The sequence below is a fragment of the Ziziphus jujuba genome, chromosome 3 (genome assembly GCF_031755915.1).
Source record: "Ziziphus jujuba cultivar Dongzao chromosome 3, ASM3175591v1".
NCBI classification, from domain to species: Eukaryota; Viridiplantae; Streptophyta; class Magnoliopsida; order Rosales; family Rhamnaceae; genus Ziziphus; species Ziziphus jujuba.
The window spans coordinates 15,332,201-15,358,853 of record NC_083381.1 but is presented as its reverse complement, the minus strand read 5'-3'; the positions used below and the strand labels follow the sequence as shown (position 1 = coordinate 15,358,853).

At 32.4% G+C, this 26,653-nt stretch overlaps 2 protein-coding genes across 2 annotated transcripts; both read left to right on the top strand.

Moving 5' to 3' along the window:
• The first annotated feature begins 3,213 nt into the window (after nucleotides 1-3,213).
• LOC112492208 (glutamate receptor 1.2) lies at nucleotides 3,214-16,861 on the top strand. Its single transcript, XM_048476832.1, has 5 exons — nucleotides 3,214-3,519; nucleotides 14,151-15,412; nucleotides 15,518-15,830; nucleotides 16,036-16,415; nucleotides 16,499-16,861. The coding sequence occupies exons 1-5, from the start codon at nucleotides 3,237-3,239 to the stop codon at nucleotides 16,859-16,861; spliced, it is 2,601 nt and encodes an 866-aa protein (XP_048332789.1). The 5' UTR covers nucleotides 3,214-3,236.
• A 5,262-nt stretch (nucleotides 16,862-22,123) lies between these two features.
• LOC107422370 (glutamate receptor 2.7) lies at nucleotides 22,124-24,679 on the top strand. Its single transcript, XM_016031808.1, has 5 exons — nucleotides 22,124-22,586; nucleotides 22,896-23,008; nucleotides 23,124-23,322; nucleotides 23,738-23,916; nucleotides 24,620-24,679. Exons 1-5 carry the CDS (start codon nucleotides 22,124-22,126, stop codon nucleotides 24,677-24,679), a joined length of 1,014 nt encoding a protein of 337 aa, XP_015887294.1.
• Nucleotides 24,680-26,653: the final 1,974 nt, after the last annotated feature.

Genomic DNA, 26,653 nt, shown 5'->3' with positions numbered 1-26,653 from the left:
AAAATAATAAAATAATTTGATTTTTTTTCACATGGTTGACATGTGGCATTTCACCATGGTGACACATGGCCAACTTCATTGAGTCACACGTGGCACCTCGTTATGCGTGTAAAAATAATAATAAAATAATACAGTATTTGAAAAACTTTACAGGTCCATAACTTTCAAACCACATGTCCAAATCGAACGTGCCGCTAGTCTACGGACTCGTATCGACGAGCACTTCACAACCATACATGAGTCAAAGCTCAACCTTGCATGAATAAAAAGTCAACTCCGGCACCCCTTGGACAGTTTGGACCTCAACTTGTTTTACTCAAAACTTTCAAACCGTAGCTCCGTTTTCAACGTGCTACCAGTCTACGAACTCGTGCCAACGTGTACTCCGTAACGGTACCTCAGTCAACCTAGAATTCCAACCGGATCAAAAAGTCAACTTTTGACCCCTTCGGTCAACGGTCAACCTCGGTCAACGTGCAAAAATTTCCGACATGGTTCGAGACGGGGTGTTACAGTTTTCATGCTTGTGTTTTCAGTAATTCTAAAAAAAAAGGTCATGATTTCTTGAGTGTGATGATGAAAACTGGGACATGGTGGAGGATAGTGTAGGGAATCAAACTAGCTGTGTATTAGGAGATATAGTTTCCTATTTTAATGGATGTGATAAAGGCAAATATTAAGAAAGTTCAGCAACTATATACAACTGTAAATATGTTTCCTAGTTTAGTGTAAATCCATAACAATTTACACTGCAACAATAGAAATGCTTTCATCCATAACAATTTTGTCATGACAGATGCACAATTATTGGACACCATTGCACGTCTCCATGTGGAACACAAAGAAGCAATACAGATCGCTAATGTACAACACCACTCACAGCGTTCTACTAAGTGGGAACCTCCTCAAAGTAATACTTACAAAATAAATGTTGATGCCTCTCTGAAGGCTGGTTGTCCAACTATAGGCATTGGTGTAGTAGTGAGAAATGCATCTGGAGAGCTGATGGGAGCTCTAGCAAAGCTGTTTGCAGCTGCATGGTCTGTGCAATATGCAGAGCTTATAGCCATTCGTGAAGCTATTAGCTTTTGCATGGAGGCTGGTTTTAGAGAAGGAGAAATTGTTAGTGATTGTTTTGGTGCAGTGCATGCTGTGAATTCCACACATTCAGGAAAACTTTTGGCGCAAATTGCTATCTGGTGGAAGATTTACAGAGCATGCTTCAAGCTTGTCCTGGTCTTGTCTGTAAGTTTGAGTCAAGAGAAACTAATGGAGTTGCTCATTGTATTGCTAAATATGCAACAGACAAATGTGAGTTTAAGTCGTGGCTTGAGGACAGTCCACAATGGCTTTCTTTGTTACTTCAATCTGATATTTGTACCTCTGTAACTTAATTTATGAATGGACTTCTTTATTTCAAAAAAAAAATTAAAAAAAATGAAGAGGAATAAAGGGAGTTTTGATGATGGTGGGAAGGTCGTTTGGGTGAAGGTGGAAGAGGTTGCTGGTATTTGGGATTTTGTTTTTGCTGAAGATGGATGTCATCGTTTTGATTAAAAAACTATTTAATGGAAACGCTGAAAACCGTAAAGACGCTTTCGTCGTTATGTACATAAACGCCTGTTACATCAATGTTTAGCGCACACGTTTCCTTTGTTCATTAAAACATCGAATATAATAAGTATTTATATCATTGTGATAATTGATATATTACTGTATTTCATTGAATTTGTAAAGTTGAATTTGTTTATTACTATATATATATTTTTTAATAGAATCTTGATTCTCAAAGTAAGCAATTGTTATTTTTATTAAAAACTTCAATTTTTTTAAAATAAAAAGAAAAAAAAACACGCTTTAGTTTCTTTTCTACATTTCGTATTATTTTCCTTTTCTTCCGTCAAATTTTTGCTTTTTTTATTACCAAATTAAAAAATAGGAATAGTTGTTATATTACATTTTTATTTATTTATAAAAACTATTAATCTTTATTTTTTAGGAATAACAATATTTTTAAGTAAATGTATTCCAAAATTATTCATTTATGCCGAAATTTCTAATTTAGTTAAACATAGGAGCATGTTTGGTTTATAAAATAGATATAAAAATAAAATAAATATTTCATAGATTTATTTTTTTATTTTGTTTTTTAAATATTTGGCAAGCTTTTGGATTTAACAACAACTATTTTATAAAAATATATATGCTTTTATTTGTAGGAATAATAATTTCTCTTTAAACTTTCAAAATTATTTTTTTCTACATTTTAATTTAGATAAATTTTGAAATATCTTTACTATTTTTAGATTTATATTTTTTTATCACATAATAAAAATATATAAATAAATATAAAATTTAATTTTTAATTACCTTTTACCAGATTTGAACTTTTTAAAAAATATATTTATAAAAGCATTTTGATTTCAAATTAATATTTATATCAAACATATATATAGAGGAATTATCAATCCTTTTTATATTTTTTATTCCTATAAATAACTATTTTTATTTTTAGAGAAATAGTTATTCTATGTACCCAATGTAACTTAGGATGGCGAGAGAATATTTATTAGTTGGTTACATTATCAATTATTATTTGAATTTAAATTTAAAAATTTTTAAAATAGGATATGACAACCTTTAGTATTTCCCATATAAGAATTTCTGATTTGATAATGTTATGGATTTTCTTACTAGAAAATATACAACTATGTTATTATCAAATCGATTTGATAGTTTTACTATTAGAATTCTCTTTGGTAGCATTTGAATAATTTGAATCACTTTAAATGTTGGGATTTGACTGGATTAAATGGGATTGGAAAATTTTAAATCTAATCTAATCAAATTATATTTAATTTAAAGTTTATTGACAAGATATAAAATAGTTGAATCAAATCCAACCCCTCCACCGTAAACATTTCAACATCTGGAGTATAAATATATGACCAGGATTTCGTGGAGAGTTTTGCAATTGAGCCATTAGCTGGGCGGCGCTGACATAAAAAATAAACAATCCAATTAATTGACTGGCTAGACACACTATCAGATAAAGAAATTTCTCAACTCTGAACTGCTGCTTTCCTGGAAAATCAGCACAGCTTTCTTAAACTAATATTATTTTGTTAATTCTTTAGACAAAGCTAGCATAACTACTATTATATATATATATATATATGTATATGTATATGTATGTATATGTATAAATGATTGTAGAAAATTAAGCGCCCTCAGATATGGAGACTAGAAGCTTGCAAAATAGTGCCATTTTCATTCTTTTAACTGCTTTCGGCCTTTTTGGTCATTGTGTTGCTGATGATTTGAGTAATATAATTAGTCATGAGGATGAGGTCCATGTGGGGGTGATTCTGGATATGGGATCAAAGGAGGGGAAGATTGTTTACAGTTGTATTTCCATGGCGGTTTCGGATTTCTACCAGATGCACAATAACTACACCACAAGGTTACATCTTCATGCAAGGGATTCCAAAGGAAAACCTCTCCATGCACTCTCTGCTGGTAAGGCTATGGCTAGCTGGCTTTCTTCAATCACAAAATTTTATGCTTGTTAGTTATATGACTTTGAAGAGAAATACCTTCTCAGTAAAAATATTTAAAAAAAAAATAAAAATGAATGGGTTTATGAAATATTTAAATATTTTGAATTTTTTTTTTTTTTTTAACCATCAGTAGAATTTCTCTTACCATCGGTTGCATGTGCTTTACTATTTTAATTTACAATCATTAAATCTTTTTTTTTCCTTTAAAAAAAAGTGAAAAAAACCATTAAATCTGTTTTTCTTTTTTTATGAAATACAAGACGCATTAAAGCTAAACTGGCACCTTTTTTTTTTTTTTCCCTAATTTTAAATGTTTTTCTCAATTTTTTCCATTAAAATATAAGGTCATTCGGTGAAGATTTTTTTTTTTTTTTTTTTTTTTACTTTTTTATTTTCTTTCCATGTTAGATGTGTTTTTTTTTTAAAGAAAAAAAATTCTTAACTCTCCATTTAAAAAATAAAAATGAGATGATTTCGCAAAATATTTTTGCAGCCTAAAATTTTGCTAACTTTGCTATTGTATTTTCATAAGAACTTTTTTATTTATTTATTTTTATAGAACTCCCTTTAAAAAATAAAAATAGGGATGATTTCACAAACAATTTTTGTAAAAAAAAAATTTGCCTTTGTTATTTTACTTTCATTTTTTTGTTGAAACTTTCTTTTAATTTCAATTTCTTTGCAATTTTTTTCCTTCTTTTAATTAGCATGAAAAATAAATTTCGCCAACGTTTTATGAGTGGAAAGATAATATAAATCTAAGCAATAAAATTTAGACCTATTAACTAGGAATGACACTGGGGGCGGATTTCCCTGGTTTCGAGTTGACTTGATAATACCTGGCCCCAATCATAGCCCGACCCTTTTTAACCCCCACCCAACCCGAGATGATAAATTTGTTAGAGAAATTCAAAATTTATTGCATTTTCACCTAAAAAATCGATGTGCATCGGCTGAACCTAAATCTACATGATCCCCAAGTAGATATAAACTTATCAAACTGATCCAACCCAACCTAAAAATCCCATTTGGAGTTGTACATATCCACCTCGATGATCAGGGCGGATCTTTTAGGGATCCAACCAAACCCCACTGTCATTCCTATTATTAATAAAATAAAATAAAAATCATTAAAATTTATAATGAATAAATTGAAATTATAGAGTATTTACTTGTGTTAATTTATTATTTCGTTCATAACTTTGGAATTCAGTTTAAGATTTTATACTAACAAAAAATGAGAAATAATGTAGCGAACTAAGTGAAATATGGAAGTTTAAACCAAAATATAGTAAACATACAAGAGTTTGTAACTACAAAATAAGTTTAAAAAACTATTCTATTTAATGAATAAAAATGGGGAAAAAAAAATTTAAAAAACTAGAAGTAAAATTATTGAAAATTTTAAATTTTAGTTTTTGATGCAATTCAAAAACTGAAAAAGGAATTAGATCTCATATTATTTTTCGTATTAAAAATCTTATTTGAATCTGATTATATATATATATATATATAATTTTGCTATAAAATAGGTTTGTCCCTTTTCAAGTGTGGCAATAACATTGCTTAACGGACACTTCGTTAAATGTGTTACCTAAATAGATGCCCACACTATTTAAGGTAATAGATGCGTTTTATGGTGACTTTGAATATTTTAGTTGGACATCAACATTTTAATAAAATATCAATATATTTTTAGACGATGATTTTTAGAAAAATCATCATCAATAATAACATTTTAAATGATAGTTTTTATCGTTTGAAATTATATCTGTATTTTAATACAGACATCTGCACTAAAAAATTCTCCTATAAATATATATATATATATATATATGGAATAATTTTCCTTCCAAATTATAGTATATGTTAAATTATTTTATCTCTTCTATCAGGACCAAAAAAAAAAAAAAAAAACAAAAAAAGATTATTTCATGTCTAAAAATCTTAATTTCAGTTTTGACAAATTGAGCATCTAATATTTAAATTAAAATTTTTTGCATAAAATATTATTTCAATGTACTTTTTATCAATTTCCTTCGAAAAAAATTATCAATTTCATTTTTTAAAAAAAATTATGATTAGGCAATTTTTTATTTATATAGACAATTAAAAATTTTGTTTTTTCTGACAGAATATAAACAATCAAAATATTACATTGTGAACATATATTTTTAAATTTTTTTCAACCAAATGAAGAAAATTTAGACAACAACTAAATAAAAAATTTGAATTAATGGAAAAGATTTTAAACTTGTTCGGTGCAAAATAAGAATAGGTGAGGTCCTTCTTTGTCGATCCTACTCACAAGCTTGGCATGGACTTGCTTATCTCTTCCACCTCGAGTGCATATTGTCACGTTAAGATATCTAACCTTTATTAAAATCTGGATGCAGTGCTTTTTTGCCCAATTATATATACCCATCAAAATGAATTGCATCTGAATTTTTTAAAATCTAAATATCCGGATAGGAAAATGACTATATATGGAAAGAGCTAATTATATTGATTTTTCAATCCTTTTTGCGAGTTCTGGAGACCTATTTTTATGTTCTCAGAGGTTACAATCCTATTCCATTCTTTCTTTTTTTTTTTTTTGCCGTTCTAACATTTTTTTGAAAACAATTTTTTATTAATAACTTTTTCAGAAAATTTTTGTTATTTTTCCTTTGTTCTTTCGACAATAAAGTTTTGTAAGTTAGAATGTATATATTATGTGAATGAGAGATTATATAAAAAAGAAAAGAAAAAATAAAGTAGAATATAATATTATATACAGGGGTCGATTATATAATTGACAAAGTTTTCTAATAAATATTATTTCACCCCTTAATAGAAATCAGTGCTTATCATCTCACTTATTGTCCAATAAAAATTATTTGTCAAATATATTATAGAACATTCCCTCCTTGAGTTTGTATATGTGTGCATAGACTACAGGAGTGATATTCTTGTGCAACTATCTTCTAAATTATAATGGGAAATACAAATATATGGCATGTGCTATGGATAACACCTCGATAATTTATTTACGGTTAATCACATTAATTTAACACTTGTATTCACTACTAGAATCGTATTGATAACTGACGCAATAAATGCGTCGCACAAAATAAATAACGACGTATCGCACGGTGTCGCCTAATGTCTTGTCGCTAAATCTATAAGACAACAAGCGACGCATTATAAGAGTCGCCTATCTTTGACTTTTTAGCGACTCATATTTACTTTTAGCGACGCATTAATAGAGTCGTCTATTTAGCGACGCATTGACTATTTAGAGACGCATTATTAGTGTCGCCTATTTAGCGACGCATTTTACTATTTAGCGACGCATTAGTAGAGTCGTCTATTTAGCGACGCATTAATAAAGTGACTATTTAGCGACGCATTAATAGAGTCGCCTATTTAGTGACGCATTAATAGAGTTGACTATTTAGCGACGCATTAGTAGAATTGCCTATTTAGAGACGCATTAATAGAGTCGCCTATTTAACGACGGATCGACACTTTTAGCGACGCATTATTTCTTAATGCGTCGCCCCTTCTTTTTTTTTTTAATTTTTTTAAATTTTGTGAAAAGTGATTAAAATAGTAAAAATATAAAAATAATTAAAATACAAAAAAATGAAAACTAGCTTCATCCAAAATAAATAGAATACAAAAATTTTAAATAAATATTTTGTCATAACAAATTAATTATCAAATAAATTAAATATCATCTCATTGATATATTTTTACATAATTTGTAAGCTATTGTATTTTTCATAACAAATTTAATATTAATTAAAATTCCATGAATGCATATTCATTGAGATGGAAGTTGACCTCTTGTTGACGATATTACATCCTCATACTGCATATGGAAACATTAAAAAAGTTATTAGCATGCACTTATGCAAAATAAATAAAATATTAATCATTATTAAATTTGTAATTTAGTATAAATGAAAATTTAAAAAATATTACCATTGTTCTTAAGATTTGACGAATCACATTTCTCCCCTCATAGTCATTACAAACATAGTCACTCTCACATTCATCCTCATTATCATTTTCATCGACACTTGGCAACTATATGACAAATGGATTGTGAGCCATCTTTGTATCTCCAAGAACATCTTCTTCAACAACCGTACGATGTTGTGGTGAAGTTAAAACAATAGACCATCTTGATTCAAGTTAATCTTCAACACAAAATACTTGTTGAACTTAGCAAAATAATGTCAAGCAATATCACAAACATAATTTCTAAAAAAGCAAGATTAATAAAACCCAATGAACCTAAGCTGCAGTTAAAATGAAAAAAAAAAAAAAACAACCCACCTCATGTTAAGAAAAAAGAAACTCACCTAAACGATGGAGATAAAGAAAGAAGAAAACCAAAAAATCACGAGGGCGACAAAGAGAAATCTAGCTTCTCGGCCGACGACAACGTAGGCAAATGAAAAATGAAACCTGGAATATCTCACTCTTCAAGTCTCTCTTAGATTGCTTCCAAATCTAATATCGATTAGGTGGTGTACTTGATGTAGTTTTAAAAAAGAAAAAATGGATTTAAAGGAGCGCGTAAAAATTTAAAAACGCGCCAAAAATTTTCAAAAAATGGCAAGAACGCGCCTTTTCTCCCAATTGCATTTTTTTTCTTTGATTAATATTTTTATTTTTCAACTACAAATAAAAACTGAAAATATTTCTTAAAAATGCGAAGCAAAATATCGAAGATTGTTGTTTATTTTTCTGTTTTTCAAGTACACCTTTATTCTTTATAAAATTTGCATGTCTTTCAAAATTTTTGTTTTTGTTAATTGAGAGAATAGGCAACGTATTCTCTTCAAGAAGGATTGCCTGTAGTGTGGTGATTTCTTGAGAGTGTAGGAGGTCTTGGGTTCAATTCTTGTTATGGTCCTATTTTGATTTTATTTTTTTTAAATGTTTAAACAAAAAAATTTAAAAAAAAAAAAGGAACAGGCGACGCATTTGTTGAGGAATGCGTCGCCTGTTCTTGTATTTGGCGACGCATTGATTCAATAATGCGTCGCCAAACACTATATTAGCCAATATTTGCTATATTAGTACATATAAGTGATTTGGCCTAGTGGTGTGGTGATTTCCTGAGAGTGTATGAGGTCTTGGGTTCAATTCTTGTTATGGTCTTATTTTGATTTTATTTTTTTTAAATGTTTAAACAAAAAAATTGAAAAAAAAAAAAAGAACAGGCGACGCATTTTGTTGAGGAATGCGTCGCCTATTCTTGTATTTGGCGACGCATTGTTTGAATAATGCGTCGCCTAACACTATATTAGCCAATTTTTGCTGTATTAGTACATATAAGTGATTTGGCCTAGTGGTGTGGTTATTTCCTGAGAGTGTATGAGGTCTTGGGTTCAATTCTTGTTATGGTCCTATTTTGATTTTATTTTTTTTAAATGTTTAAACAAAAAAATTGAAAAAAAAAAATGAACAGGCGATGCATTTGTTGAGGAATACGTCGCCTGTTCTTGTATTTGGCGACGCATTGTTTGAATAATGCGTCGCTTAATACTATATTAGCCAAATTTTGCTGTATTAGTACATATAAGTGATTTGGCCTAGTGGTGTGGTGATTTCCTAAGAGTGTATGAGGTCCTGGGTTCAATTCTTGTTATGGTCCTATTTCGATTTTTTTTTTAAATGTTTAAACAAAAAAATTGAAAAAAAAAAATGAACAGGCGACGCATTTGTTGAGGAATGCGTCGCCTGTTCTTGTATTTGGCGACGCATTGATTCAATAATGCGTCGCCTAACACTATATTAGCCGATATTTGCTATATTAGTACATATAAGTGATTTGGCCTAGTGGTGTGGTGATTTTCTGAGAGTGTATGAGGTCTTGGGTTCAATTTTTGTTATGGTCTTATTTTGATTTTATTTTTTTTAAATGTTTAAACAAAAAAATTGAAAAAAAAAAAAAAGAACAGGCGACGCATTTGTTTAGGAATGCGTCGCCTGTTCTTGTATTTGGCGACGCATTGTTTGAATAATGCGTCGCCTAACACTATATTAGCCAATTTTTGCTGTATTAGTACATATAAGTGATTTGGGCTAGTGGTGTGGTTATTTCCTGAGAGTGTATGAGGTCTTGGGTTCAATTCTTGTTATGGTCCTATTTTGATTTTATTTTTTTTAAATGTTTAAACAAAAAAATTGAAAAAAAAAAATGAACAGGCGACACATTTGTTGAGGAATGCGTCGCCTGTTCTTGTATTTGGCGACGCATTGTTTGAATAATGCGTCGCCTAATACTATATTAGCAAATTTTTGCTGTATTAGTACATATAAGTGATTTGGTCTAGTGGTGTGGTGATTTCTTGAGAGTGTATGAGGTCCTGGGTTCAATTCTTGTTATGGTCCTATTTTGATTTTTTTTTTAAATGTTTAAACAAAAAAATTGAAAAAAAAAAAATGAACAGGCGACGCATTTGTTGAGGAATGCGTCGCCTGTTCTTGTATTTGGCGACGTATTGATTCAATAATGCGTCGCCTAACACTATATTAGTCAATATTTGCTATATTAGTACATATAAGTGATTTGACCTAGTGGTGTGGTGATTTCCTGAGAGTGTATGAGGTCTTGGGTTCAATTCTTGTTATGGTCTTATTTTGATTTTATTTTTTTTAAATGTTTAAACAAAAAAATTGAAAAAAAAAAAAAAGAACAGGCGACGCATTGTTTGAATAATGCGTCGCCTAACACTATATTAGCCAATTTTTGCTGTATTAGTACATATAAGTGATTTGGGCTAGTGGTGTGGTTATTTCCTGAGAGTGTATGAGGTCTTGGGTTCAATTCTTGTTATGGTCCTGTTTTGATTTTATTTTTTTTAAATGTTTAAACAAAAAAATTGAAAAAAAAAAAGAACAGGCGACGCATTTGTTGAGGAATACGTCGCCTGTTCTTGTATTTGGCGACGCATTGTTTGAATAATGCGTCGTCTAATACTATATTAGCCAATTTTTGCTGCATTAGTACATATAAGTGATTTGGCCTAGTGGTGTGGTGATTTCTTGAGAGTGTAAGAGGTCTTGGGTTCAATTCTTGTTATGGTTCTATTTTGATTTTTTTTTAAATGTTTAAACAAAAAAATTGAAAAAAAAAAATGAACAGGCGACGCATTTGTTGAGGAATGCGTCGCCTGTTCTTGTATTTGGCGACGCATTGTTTGAATAATGCGTCGTCTAATACTATATTTGCCAATTTTTGCTGCATTAGTACATATAAGTGATTTGGCCTAGTGGTGTGGTGATTTCTTGAGAGTGTAAGTGGTCCTGCGTTCAATTCTTGTTATGGTCTTATTTTGATTTTATTTTTTTAAAATGTTTAAACAAAAAAATTGAAAAAAAAAAAGAACAGGCGACGCATTTGTTGAGGAATGCGTCGCCTGTTCTTGTATTTGGCGACGCATTGTTTGAATAATGTGTCGCCCAATACTATATTAGCCAATTTTTGCTGTATTAGTACATATAAGTGATTTGGCCTAGTGGTGTGGTGATTTCTTGAGAGTGTAAGAGGTCCTGGTTTCAATTCTTGTTATGGTTCTATTTTGATTTTTTTTTTAAATGTTTAAACAAAAAAATTGAAAAAAAAAAAAGAACAGGCGACGCATTTGTTGAGGAATGCGTCGCCTGTTCTTGTATTTGGCGACGCATTGATTCAATAATGCGTCGCCTAACACTATATTAGCCAATATTTGCTATATTAGTATATACAAGTGATTTGGCCTAGTGGTGTAGTGATTTCCTCAGAGTGTATGAGGTCCTGGGTTCAATTCTTGTTATGGTCCTATTTTGATTTTATTTTTTTTAAATGTTTAAACAAAAAAATTGAAAAAAAAAAAATGAACAGGCGACGCATTTGTTGAGGAATGCGTCGCCTGTTCTTGTATTTGGCGACGCATTGTTTGAATAATGTGTCGCCTAACACTATATTAGCCAATTTTTGCTGTATTAGTACATATAAGTGATTTGGCCTAGTGGTGTGGTTATTTTCTGAGAGTGTATGAGGTCTTGGGTTTAATTCTTATTATGGTCCTATTTTGATTTTATTTTTTTTAAATGTTTAAACAAAAAAATTGAAAAAAAAAAAAAGAACAGGCGACGCATTTGTTGAGGAATACGTCGCCTGTTCTTGTATTTGGCGACGCATTGTTACAATAATGCGTCGCCTAACACTTTATTAGCCAATTTTTGTTGTATTAGTACATATAAGTGATTTGGCCTAGTGGTGTGGTGATTTTCTGAGAGTGAATGAGGTCCTGGGTTCAATTCTTGTTATGGTCTTATTTTGATTTTATTTTTTTTAAATGTTTAAACAAAAAATTGAAAAAAAAAAAGAACAGGCGACGCATTTGTTTAGGAATGCGTCGCCTGTTCTTGTATTTGGCGACGCATTGTTTGAATAATCCGTCGCCTGACACTATATTAGCCAATTTTTGCTGTATTAATACATATAAGTGATTTGGCCTAGTGGTGTGGTGATTTTTTGAGAGTGTAAGAGGTCCTGGATTCAATTCTTGTTATGGTCCTATTTTGATTTTATTTTTTTTAAATGTTTAAACAAAAAAATTGAAAAAAAAAAAAGAACAGGCGACGCATTTGTTGAGGAATGCGTCGCCTGTTCTTGTATTTGGCGACGCATTGATTCAATAATGCGTCGCCTAACACTATATTAGCCAATTTTTGCTGTATTAGTACATATAAGTGATTTGGGCTAGTGGTGTGGTTATTTCCTAAGAGTGTATGAGGTCTTGGGTTCAATTCTTGTTATGGTCCTATTTTGATTTTATTTTTTTTAAATGTTTAAACAAAAAAATTGAAAAAAAAAAAAGAACAGGCGACGCATTTGTTGAGGAATACGTCGCCTGTTCTTGTATTTGGCGACGCATTGTTTCAATAATGCGTCGCCTAACACTCTATTAGCCAATTTTTGTTGTGTACATATAAGTGATTTGGCCTAGTGGTGTGGTGATTTTCTGAGAGTGAATGAGGTCCTGGGTTCAATTGGTCTTATTTTGATTTTATTTTTTTTAAATGTTTAAACAAAAAAATTGAAAAAAAAAAAAAGAACAAGCGACGCATTTGTTGAGGAATGCGTCGCCTGTTCTTGTATTTGGCGACGCATTGTTTGAATAATGCGTCGCCTAACACTATATTAGCCAATTTTTGCTGTATTAGTACATATAAGTGATTTGGCCTAGTGGTGTGGTGATTTCTTGAGAGTGTAAGAGGGCCTGTGTTCAATTCTTGTTATAGTCCTATTTTGATTTTTTTTTTAAATGTTTAAACAAAAAAATTGAAAAAAAAAAAAGAACAGGCGACGCACAATCTTATTGGTGCGTCGCGTGTGGGTCGCCTGTTAAACGTATAACAAAAAAGAAAAAAAAAAATCAACCTCAGTTATGTTGCTCTAATATCTTTATGGGTTATTTGTTGTTAAATTAAGATTAATTAAAATAACTAAAAAAAAAAAGTGGAGGAGAGAACAGGCGACGCACAATCTATATAGTACGTCGTATATTTATTGAATTTTTACTGACGCATTAACCTCAGAGTCGCGGTTTTGTTTTTTCAGACGTGTTTGTTTCGTAGCGTCGCTAAATAAGTGTCGCTAGATATCAATTTTCGCGTAGTGATTTTGGTAAAACTGCATTTGGGCTCTCAAATATATTTAAAATATTTCACCTTAAACCTTTAATTATGTAAATTGTTTCAAATTAAGCCCTCAATTCTCAAATTGTCTAGCAGAAAATTTAAAAATTTTAAAAATTGATTAGTTTTTTTATTAATAAATTAATCAAATTTTTTTCCTTATCTTATTTGTAAATTGAAAAAATTTGTCAATTTTCTCGTCTTTTAAACCATCAGGTAGTTATTTGAAAAGTGAGTGTTTAATGTGAAATAAATTATAAATTGATGGCCTAACATGCAATGTTTTAAATTTGAAAATTCAATATCAAACTTGCCAAAAACACAGAATTAAAATGTAATTAACCCAATTATTCAAAATTTAAATTTCAGTTGGACCAACTGTGACAACTTTTAAACTTTCTAGGTACGGGATCATTGTATCTCTCCTACATGTGGCCAATGATATGAGTTTGGATATCTTCATATCCTATGCGCTAAAAAATGTAAAGTTATGATAGCTCTCGTTATAATTTCGAACATAGTTTCTAATATATCAAAATTGTTATATGTGTATATATGTGTCTAAATTGAATTTGAGTATATGTAATTTGTCAATACCCATAGATGAAATTCCATAATTAAATTAATAGTTGTATATATCTCTCCTGATGAAGGTTGGTCCGCTTTTAAGTTTTAATTATCTTTGTTTTTTCTTGTTATTTTCGTTTTAATTATTTTTCAAGCTTTAATTCTTTTTAATTATCATTATTTACACATTATTTTAATAAATGATACAAAACCCTTGAAAAACCTACTTCAGCCAAACTTTTTTTTTTTTTTTTTTCCTCTTTTTGAGTTTTTCGCCCTTTTATAAGTGAACTTGCAAATGGTTAGTAACCGAAGTAAATCTCGTTAAAAATGCAGCTTTTGACCTCTTAGATAACGTTAAAGTAGAAGCAATCATTGGGGCACAAACTAGAAAGGAAGCAAAGTTCTTGGCAGAGTTAGGAGACAAAGCAGAAGTTCCTGTAATTTCTCTTTCTGAACCAAGTTCTTGTCTGCCCTTTGGTAAGTATCCTTTCTTTATTCAGAGCACACAAGATGTTGAAACTTGTCAATTTAAAGGTATTGCTGCTATGGTTAATGCTTTCAAGTGGAGGGATGTCATACTTATTTACGAGGACACAGATTTCGGGAGAGACATCCTACCATATATGGTTGATTCCATTCATGAAAATGGTATTAATATTACATATAAGTCTGCCATTTCTGACTCATGCACGGATGATAATGTTGTTGAAGAGCTCCACAAACTTATGGAATTACAAACTAAAATGTTCATTGTGCATATGTCAAAAGTTCTCGTGTCCAAACTTCTCATCAATGCAGAAGGTTTGGGAATGATGAGTGAAGGGTATGCTTGGTTTCTGACAGCAACTACCATGAACCTCTTCACTTCTGTGGACCCCTCTGTAATTGCGTCAATGCAAGGTCTAGTTGGTTTAAAGTCTTATATTCCCGAATCAAAACATCTTCACAATTTGACTTTAAGACTTACAAGGAAGTTTTCCATTGAGGAACCCAACATAAAAGTAAGAGAGCCAAGTGCTTTTGGGATTTGGGCGTATGATTCAACTTGGGCTCTAGCAGAAGCATTTGAGAAAAAAAAGGATTATAATGAACTCTCTTTACGCATGAAACATGGTTCATTACTTGTGGAGGAGATTTTAAGAAGTAGATTTACGGGTTTAAGTGGTGACTTTCAGCTTGTAAATGGAAAATTAGTCTCAAACTCATTTGAAATAGTCAATGTTAGAAGTAATGGGGAAATTAGAAGGGTGGGATTTTGGAGTTGCACAGAAGAAGCAAGTAGGAGAAGACATTTATCATCTGTTGATGATCTTGAAGTGCCCGTCATATGGCCTGGAGGCTCAATGACTATTCCAAAAGGTCGTTCCTTAATTAGTACGAGTGAAATGAAGCTGAAAGTTGGTGTTCCATCTAATAACGGCTTTAGAGAATTAGTATCTTGGATTAAAGATCCTCAATCAAATAGGATAGCACCCAGCGGCTTTTGCGTGGATGTATTCATGGATGCGATCCAAACATTACCTTATCCAGTACAAGTTGAGTTCGTTGCATTTGAAGGAAGATATGATGACCTTATTTATGGGCTCTATCTTGGGGTGAGCTTTTTATTTAAAGAAAACTCTCCTTGGTTTTTTTTTTTTTTTTTTTTTTTTTTTTTAAATTTGCTTACGGTTTTCTTGTTTGAAATGTGGATAAATTAGTATTGTGATGCTGTTGTGGGAGATGTAACGATCACAGGGGGGAGGTCCTTGTATGTTGATTTTACCATACCATATACAGAAACAGGTAATGTTGTTATGGTGGTACGAAACCAGCACAGCAACAAAAACATGTGGATTTTCTTGAGACCTCTTTCCGCAGAACTTTGGATTACAGCAGCAGGTTTCTTTATCTTGACGGGGTTTGTTGTGTGGGTAATTGAGCATCCCATCAACCAAGAGTTCCAAGGCTCATTATCCCAGCAAATTGGGACGATGTTATCGTTCGGCTTTTCGACCCTTGTTTTTGCTCATAGTAAAGCACTCTCTATACCTTCACTGCTTTATGAATTTTGAATTTCCAACATAGTCTAAAACCCTTTTTTGGCCATGTAACTTAAAATAAATATTGTTTTTACATTTAACCACTCCAACGTTACCACGTCAAATTTGATGCAACACAAGTTGTGATCACAAATATCTTCTAGTTGTAAAGATGATGTTTTTGTTTTACACTGCAGGGGAGAGGTTGTTGAACAACTTATCAAAGTTCATAGTGATCGTGTGGGTGTTTGTAGTGCTTGTATTGACAAATAGCTACACTGCAACTTTAACTTCAATGATGACAGTTCAACAAATTCAGTTAAACCCAAAGGGTAATTATTTAGGATATCAAGCCAATTCAGCTCTGCGAAGTGCTCTTTTAAGCTTAAACTTTGAAGGATTGAAGCCATATCATTCACCTCAAGCATATGCAGAAGCTTTATCCAAAGGTAGTAAGCATGGTGGTGTTTCTGCCATAGTTGATGAGGCTCCATACATGAAGATCTTCATTGAAAGGTATCCTGGTGACTACACGTTAAAGATGATGCCCATGTCTGATATCAATGGTTTTGGCTTTGTAAGTGGCTTTTCTATACACCAAATACAGTTAACTTTTATATATCTTGGATAAATAACTCTTTTATCTCTTAAAATCTTCAGGGTTTTCGTAAAGGGTCACCTTTGGTCCAAAACATGTCCAAAGCAATCTATGAACTGAGGAAAACAGGAAAATTAGCAGAGCTGGAAAGGAAATGGTTTGGTTACAGTCAGTTATCTCTAATTGCTTCAGACGATTCTGCAAATGACCCTCATGCTCTTAGTCTCGATAGCTATCGTGGTTTATTCCTTATTAGTGGGGTTTCTTCAACTTTGGCACTTTTCTTATTCTTTGCCTTTTCCATTAAAGAAAAGGCGGGTGATCTCAAGGATTACAAATTTGTACAGCTTATATTACGGTTGCAGAGTGTGAGAAGGTACCTCTCCATGAAGATTTCTGATGGAAACAACGATATAAGTGCATGATACCAAACATACTTTTGATTTTGATTCAGTTAATGAGTTGGTAAAACATTTCCTAATACTTTTGTTAACATGGTTTTGAAAAATATAACTTTGGTTTTAGTTGATTTTATTTGCATGACTATAGAGGACTTTATGGCTAAGATTCAAATAAAGAAGAGTTTTGCTGAATGACTACTGTGTTCCTACTTTTTCTGAAAGCATATATATATATATATATATACATACACCGTATGGTTGCTTGAACCATTTTGTTAGTTGTCTAATTAATTAACTGAAACTACAGCCAACAGGCTTTCTATCAGAACTCTTGTGTGTGTGTGTGTGTGTGTGTGTGTGTGTGTGTGTGTGTGTGTTTTGGCTGAATAAGCAAAAACAAGAAACAAGCGAAAGAGAGAGAGCGAGAGAGAGAGAGAGAGAGAGAGAGAGAGAGAGAGAGTTAACCCCCACCGGAAATAAATATTTAGCCAAAGCTGATCTTAAAAGCATAGGCAATATGCAGCTCAACAAGGCAAACTTGATCAGAATGATCAGCAAGAGAAAATGTTTTTCCAATGAATTTAGGTACAAGATATTGAAGAATAGTATATTTTAGGCCTGAATAATTAAGTGCTACTAATGATTCAAGCATGAGTTTTCAACAATATTTACGGGAAAAAAAAGAAATTATGATTTCTTGAGTGTGAAAATGAAAAATAATAGTTTACACGGAAGGAGGAGTCAATCATATATGGTAGAATATCTCTTCCCTAATCTGAGTCCTCATAAATAACTATGGAATCCTTCCATTTGAAAGTGGCCAAGGCATAAATACCCTTAAATTGACAAGTTTCTACATCCTGTGTGATCTGAATAAAGAAGGGACATCTATTAGAGGGCAGAGAAGAAGTGGGCTCAGAAAGAGAAACTAGGGCAGAGTATGCTAAATGACCATCTAGAACATCCCAAGATCAATTTTTTTTTTTTCCTCCATATCTATTATGATTGAGAAATATATATATATTTTTTAATCTGGGAAGATATTAGATTTTGCCACAGGTAAATGGAAAAAAAAAAATTAAGTAATTCAATTGCAAAACATTCTCTTTTTCTTTTTCTTTTTCCTTTTATTTTTATTTTTATTTTTTTTTAAATTTTTTAAGGCAATAGGATAACATTTTCACATGTATGGTTGATGACAAAAAAAAGGAAAATGAAACATTCTAAGAACGAATATCACTACAAAAACAAGCTAATAAAGTTATACATCAAAGCATTTTCGAAAGCTGTTCTGTTTTGGTAAAATAGATAAAAATGGAGGACAGACTTAGAGTTGCGGTCTCTTTGGTGAACAAGATCATATCTAGGTTTTGTTCTGATGATGAGATCATCATCACCATGGTATTAAGTTTGAAGCTTTTCTTACGCTGATGGATAGGGACAAGAATGGTGGTTTGAAGAATATTAAAGAAATAAATAAAAAGTGTGCTCTGCTTTTTGATAGCCATTCTGATGTTCTAGATGAGTTATTGTATTTCTTCACTTCAGAGATACCCAATTCGGTGCCCAAAAAGAAAAGGGTGCAAAGGATTTCTGCCAAATTCTTGGTTGATAATGGAGGATTGACGAAATCGGGAAGAGATAAGAGGAAAAGAGATGATCAGGGTAAGGTGGAACTTGAGGAGACTAATAATATATTCCAATATGTTGATTATGCTGAGGATGCATTTAAGCACTTTGATAAAGAGAGAAAGCAGCTTGGCATCTCCGTTGAACACTTTCAATTTCTGATGTGTAGTAGTTTTAGAATTAGTAGGGATGAGCTTGAAACTATGGTTGCACCTCTTGTTGCTAACAGGCTAATGAATTGCCTCACAGAAGAATCCTGATCTAAAAAAGAAAGTTGTTCATGATTTTGTGGGATTCTGTAAGTATGTTCAAGATCATGATCCTAATTTGAGTGGCCATAGTACAAAGGAAAAAGAAAAGAGAAAGATAAGAAAGGTGGAGAAGGAGCAGAAGCAGAGGGAAGGAGACAAAGGAGGAATATCACCCATTGGACAAACTGAAAATATCTCTAATGGGTATTTATTAGTTACTGTTCCCAAAAAAAAAAAAAAAAAAAAAAAAACTGATGAAAAATCTTTGGTGAATACTGAGAATTCTACTGGCATAATGACTACACCAAACCAAATAAGAGAAATGAGGATGAAGAAGCAGCTCTAACTAGACATGAAGATAAAAGGTTTAAGTTGGAAATTGTTCTGAATGCTCTGAGATCTGCCATTGAGAATGCAAAAAGACTATAAAACTTCATTGCTGAAAGTATGCACTTGCTTTGAAAACTCCGATTGATCTTGACAAGTACTTTACCATGTTACATCTAAAGTGTATGCAATCCATTTATGGGGATCACCACAAGGATGAGAGAGATATTCTGAGCAAAAAAACTGTTGGCTTATCTTTTGCACTAACTAGCATGAAGCGGAAAAGAAAAGAGGTGTAGCATTCAATAGAAAGATTAAAATTTAAACTTTGAGATGTAACATCTTCAGGCTGTGATTGATAACTCTTATTGTTGGAAAATTAAAACCAGAAGGTTATGAGGAAGATAGGAATTACAGTTTTGTTATTTGCTACTGTGAAGTATTTTGTAATTTCTAGTTTCTCTAAATAAATTTTTGTTATGGCATTGCTTTTACTGGGTTTTGCTTATGACGAACTGAGAACCATCAAGTCTTAGCTCATGTTAATTTCATATGTGATTTCTTCAATTTGGACTTGTGTGCTTGATGATTTGTCCCAATAACCAAAAAAAATTATAAAAAAGAGGTAAATGAAAACTTTATATAAATTGATGATAAGAAGCGAAAACCTGTTCACGATATGTAAAGACTTGTAATATTCTAAATAAGGAGTCGTATTTATTTGGCAAACAACTTTCATAGATCAAAGTTACAATATGTGATTCACTCATACAGGTATATACCCTTCCATTGGTAGGCTTTTCATTTGAACCAGAAAAGGAAAGGCTTAGAATCAGAGTTTGAAAAAAGCTTGCACAAGAGCTCATTTGAATACACCTAATAGATATTTGCAAGAAGACCCTGTGAATGCAAAAGAACAGCTATTAAAACCACCACTCTATCATTAATAGTTCTATACCATGTCAACTATGTACCTAAACCAAAACCCCGGTTCAGAATCTGCAAAAAGACTAGTAATGTTATATAAATCGTGAGAAAAACCTGTTCAGAATATGCAAAAACTCTGTAAATTCGTGACCTTGAGTTTTACTTCAGTAACTGAACTGCGCTCTTGGTCTTGGTAGTTGACCTGGTTTAGATGACAGAGTGGTGCTCTTAACAGTTATATATTTTCCTTTTTTTTTCTTTTTTTTTTTTTTTTTTACCCCTGCTTTTCAGAAGAACTTTGAAACCTATGATTCCATTCAACAAAGCTCTTCGGCAAACATGTATAAACTTTTTTGCCCTTTATGAGTCAGCCTTTCTGGCTTTTTTTTTTTTTTTTTTTTTTTTTTGGTTTTTTTTTTTTTTTTGTTTTTTTTTAGTTTTTTTAGTTTTTTTTTTTTTTAAATTCAGATTAAAGGTGTATGAGAGTCAAATCTTATTTTGCAGTTTTGGATTATGCATTAAAGCTCCTTACCAAAACATTTTTCAATATTCCAAACAAATTTCAAATAGAACGTCCCTCATGAGAGAAATACTAACATTATAAACATTCTAATATCTTCTTCTGTTTTTTACAAGAGATTTTCCATCCATAAATGAATTTAAAATAAGTTGACTTAAAAAAGAATTCACAATAATTCTGTTTCAGAAATATAAAAATACCAAACTCTATCTTCGGCAATGAATATTTCATTATTGGCTCAAGGTTTGGTTGATGCGCGTACAGGACGAGATTGAATATTTGACTATCTTAAGTCAAAGTTTAGTCCGATTTGATTGAACTAAAATTAAAATAATTAAGGTCAGTTTGGATTATCACACTTTAATTAACGAACCGGAGTATGGTAAATCTAGTCCAGTCCAATGTTTGGTACAAATTTTTTCACATTTGACTGGATAATAAATAGTCCAACCTCTTAAGCCTTATCCTATCTTTTTGATTTTTAATTAAACAAATTAATTAATTCCACTGAAAAGCATGGGTTTAGATAGGACTGTTTCATTAGAAACCATTAACTACCAGTTAACCATAGTTCATTAGTGTTTATTGGCGTTGACTAACCATTGATCAGTGTTGACTAATCATTTATCGGCGTTGACCCACCGTCAACTGGCATTGACCAGTGTTGATTGGTTGGAAAATTCACGAAAATTGCACTGGACTTTGGTTAAATCAGAATAATTTTTTTCAATATTTTTAATTAATTTTATTTTAAATCATTTATAATAAATTTATATTACAAATTATTTAAAATAAATAAATAAACCTTATACATTCTAATCGAGTCCAACTTTTGTTACTATCCTATCCAATCTAATCATATTCATCATATTACAGAGAGTCCAATTGTATACCTATAATCTGTTAGAAAGATATTATGGGAAAATAATATATGTGTATATATATATGTGGATCTGCATATGTAAATAAAAATTTACAAAATTTAATAAAATAAAATTGAGAACCTGAATGTCCCTAATTTTAATCTGCTGGTTGAAAAAATGGTCTGAAACCTGTGTAGTATCACAGTTTTCTTAAAACAATTTCTGTCCCACCGGTGTAGATGTTTTCTTGACGATTGTCTCCCAAAATACAACGGATTTGAAACCTTGGACTAGACACCACCAAGACTTCCCTTCGAACTTTTAGTGCACCTGAACTTTACTACACTCACAATCTAAAATATGCAGAAAAAACTATATATATATATATATATATATATTTTTTTTCTTTTTCCAATTGATGCTCATGGTAGAGAATTAATTTTCCAAAACTTGTTTTGACTAAAAATCCATCCAAATGTCAAAACCCATGTTAGGAAAGTTAAAAGGCCACATATAATGCTCATAAAGGCCCATTAAAGTCCATTATGGAAAATCATTCAAAATAAAAAAATGTTGCAAACTTTACAATCCCCAACATGAATGATTTAACTACTAGGGACTGTACAAGACTCTGGTGGTAAAGCTCTGCAATTGGAACCTACATACGATAGGTAGATGTTACTCATTGATTATTTCCTTGTGAAACTATATCTTCTTTACTGACTAATGGTAGATGCGATATCTTTGAACCATTTCATCATTTGTGTAAATGACTACATACACAGATGATAATGTTGTTGAAGAGCTCTACAAACTTATGGACTTTCAAACTAAGGTGTTTCTCGTGCATATGTCAAAAGCTCCCATGTCGAAACTTCTCATCAATGTAAAAAGGTTAGGAATGATGAGTGAAGGGTATGCTTCGTTTGTGACAGCATCTACTATGAACCTCTTGAGTTCTATAGACTCATATGTAATAGGTTCCATGCAAGGTTTAGTAGGTTCCAAGTCTAATATTCCTGCAACAAAAGATCTTCAGAATTTGGCTTTAAGACTTAGAAGGAAGTTTTCCATTGAGTTAAGTGTCTATGGCATTTGGGCATATGATTCAATTTGGGCTCTAGCAGAAGCAGTTGAGAGGGCAAGGGATTATAATAAACTTGTTTCAAGCATAAAAAACGGTTCACTACTTGTGGAGGAGATTTTGAGAAGCAGATTTTTCGGTTTAAGTGGTAACTTTTAGTTTATAAATGGAAAACTAACCTCTAACTTATTTGAAGTAATAAATGTGAAAAGTAATGGGAAAACTAGAAGGGTGGGATTTTGGAATTGTAGCACAAAAGAAGCAAATAGGAGAAGACATATATCATCTGCTCGTGATCTTGAAGAGCCAATCATATGACCTGGAGGATCATTAACCAGCCTAAGAGGTCGATCCATGATTAGTACGAGCAAAATGAAGCTGAGAATTGGCGTTCCTGGCCACAATAAGTTTAAAGGATTTGTAGACTTGATTAAAGATCCTCAAACAAATTTGACAGTGTTCAGTGGCTTCTGCATAGAGGCATTCATGCTTGCCATTAGAAAATTACCTTATCCAGTAGAAGTTGAATTCATCCCAAATGGAGGAACATATAATGATCTTGTTTATCAGGTCTATCTTGGGTTAAGTCTTTTATTTAAGGAAATCTTTTTACATAAAAGGCATATCAGTATTTCATTTGATTGATTTGTTTGTTGTTTTGCTGTTGGAAATGTGAAAAAATTAGAACTTTGGTGGTGCTATGGGTGACATATCGATCACGTGGGAGAGATCCTTATATGCTGATTTTACAATATCACATACCAACTCAAGTTCTATTGCTATGGTGGTACCAAACCAGAGCAGCAAAAGAAACATGTGGATTTTCTTGAGTCCTCTTGCAGCAGATCTTTGGATAACAACAACGGGATTCTTTATCTTAACTGGTTTTGTGGTGTGGATAATTGAGCATCCAATCAACCTAGAGTTCCAAGGCTCATCATTCCAACAAATTGGGACAGTGTTATGGTTCACTTTTCGACCCCTGTTTTTGCTCATATTAAAGCACTCTCTATACTCTCCATATCGCTCTCTCAGTTTTAATTTTTTTGAGTTTTCAATATTACCATATGAGGAACTAATGTTCTATTTTAAATTGTAGGGGAGAAGTTATTAAACAGTTATCAAAGTTTGTAGTGATTGTGTGGGTGTTCGTAGTGCTTATTTTGACTAACAGTTATACAGCAACCTTAAGTTCAATGATGACAGTTCAACAAATTCAATTAAATCCAAAGGGAAATTATTTAGGATATCAAATGGATTCACCTATTCAAGCTTCTATTTTTAGTTTAAATTTTGAAGGATTTAAGCTATATAGTTCACCTGAAGAATATGCAGAAGCTTTATCCAAAGGTAGTAAGCATGGTGGTGTTTCTGCTATAGTTGATGAAGCTCCATACATCAAGCGATTTGTTGCCAAGTATCCTAGTGATTACACGTTGAAGACTATGCCCATGTCTAATATAAGTGGTTTTGGCTATGTAAGTGACTTACCAAACCAAAATGCAATCTCTTATATTGTTAAATACTTGAACTACATCTATTGTAAAAACATTTAAGCTGTTAGGTAGCAAACACAATATGTATATCGTCACACACCTTTTGATATATTGGCTGGCCCATCTTGAGTTCAAATTATTCCCTTACACACACCATCCCAAAAGCTAAATATGTTAGGAAGTGGGCTCAATATATTTATCCTCACATATATGCATCAATGTCATTGTTAATAATTTACCAAAAAAAATTTCGTTGTTACTAACTTGACTGTTCATGTATTTAAAAACCATTTTACAGTTCTAAAAATAAAGATTTTATAACATATTGGACTTTAACTTTTCTTTTTCTTAATTATCTCCTAATCTGCAGACTTTTTAGAAAGGTTCAACTTTGGTCCAAGACATTTCAAAGGAACTCTCAAAATTAAAGGAAGCAGGAGAGTTAGTAGTGCTAGAAAAGAAATGGACTTGTTCCAGAGCTTACAGCAAAGAAGCTTTATTAATTCCATCTGACGATACTGCAAATGACCCTAATGTTCTCAGTCTTGATTGCTTTCGTGGTTTATTCCTTATTAGTTGAATTTCTTCAGCTTTAGCTCTTCTCTTATTCTTTTCTTTTGCCATTAAAGAAAAGGTAGATTTTCTCAAGTATTGTAATATTGTACAGCTTATGGCACTCTTGCAGGTTCTGAGAAAGTACCTTTTTAATAAGGTTTCTGTTGTTTTTGTGACTCTAAATTACTGATAAACATGAGGAGTTGATGGGATGATGTTTGGTGATGAAATGAAGAGGAAGAAAGCAAAAGAAGAAGAAAAAAAAAAAAAAACCAAAATTATGGTTTTGCCCCCTCTTTAATGATATGTTACCCTAGGAATTCGTGCCAAACAGTAAGAAGAGTCTTTTTTACTGGTTTTGGAGAGAGAAACAGTGGGTTCTTTAAAATCCCATCAATGGTGCCATGCTTGTGGTGATTAAGCTTGTAATCTCTTTAAGATAATGAGAATCATCATCTCTTTGCTTGCCAGTGAACATAGATCACCTTGATCGAATCACGTAAAACTTTTGTGTGTTTCTCTCTCTCTCTCTCTCTCTCCTGTTATATTTATGTGCTTGTCTTTCTCTTTCTAGAATTTTCATATGGGTTTGTTCTGAGATCTTCTATTTCATCTATATTTGCTTGTTTGTGGGCTTTTTGTGGGTTGTGTGCTACTTGTGGATATATATATTCCTTACTATACACAGGTTGAATCTCTACAAATTTGTATCATGGCCTAGATTGGTAAAAATCTAGGGATTGGAGTTTGGAGATTTGGGGCTTTTGTGTAGCTTGTTGTTATTAACTTCTTGTAGTGGAATTGGAGGTTCCCTTGGTTGAAGCTAGGTTGATTATATTGTTCCCAAGCAAAATTGACCATGTCTACTAAGTTTGAGGTGGAGAAATTCATGGGCTCAAATGATTTTGGCCTTTGGAAGATGAAAATGAAGGCGGTGTTAGTCAAAGAAGGGTTAGATGTGGCTTTAGAAGGTAAGGAACATTTACCGGAAACAATGGATGCTAGAGAGATAAGGGAATTATTGAAAAAGGCATATAGTTCAATAATTCTTGGTTTTAGAGATAAGGTGTTGAGAGAGGTGTCGAAGGAAACAACGGCGGTGGGTGTTTGGAGAGTTTTGGAAGAGAGGTACATGGCTAAATCGATACCAAACTGCATCAATTTGAAGCAATGGCTATATGGCTTCAAAATGAAAAAGGGAAGGTCTTTGAGTGATAATCTTGATGACTTCACTAAGGTGATTCAAGACATGGAGTGTAACAGCCCAGACCACCCGCATGCGATGTTGTCCTCTTTGGGCCTGAGAAATTCTCTTACAACCCAACCCTCAAGGTTTTAAAAGGTCTCGCAAGGGAAAGGTATCCACACCCACTTATAAGGAGTGTTTCGTTTCCCTTTCCAATCAATGTGAGACTTCACAGTCCTCTCCCTTGGGGCCCAGTATCCTCGCTGGCACATCGATCCGGGTACTGGCTCTGATACCATCTGTAATAGTCCAAACCACCCGCATGCAATATTGTCCTCTTTGGGCCTAGAAAATCCTTTTACAGTCTAGCCCTCAAGGTTTTAAAAAGCCTCGCAAGGGAAAAGTATCCACACCCACTTATAAGGAGTGTTTCGTTTCCCTTTCCAACCGATGTGGGACTTCATATGGAGAGTATGCAAATCTCAATTAAGGGTGAGGACCAAGAGGTGATTTTGTTTAATTCTTTACCTTGAGGAAATGAGCACTTTGTGGATACTCTCAAGTATGGAAGACAAACCTTGGATGTGAAGGAAGTTATAGCGGTGATAGTTGTTAAGAATGCGGAGAGAAGCTTGAGTGGCAAGAGTAGTGATGGGTTGAGGCTCATGGTGAGAGGTAGAACCTCGGATCGGCCTAGTGGTAGAAATTGGTGAGGTAAAAGTCGAGGTAGATCGAAATCAAGGAACAAAATGAGATGTTTCCCTTGTAATCAATTAAGGCATTTCAAGAAGGATTGTCTAGAGAAGCTTGGAAAAGGGAAGGAGATGCAAGTGTTACCTTGGAAGGTTATGAAAGCTCTGAAGTATTGCTTGTAACCGACCAAGACAATGGTATTGAGTGGATACTTGACTCGAGTTGTACTTTCCATATGAGTCCGATGAGTTATTTTGATACTTTTAAGGAACTAGATGGAGGACG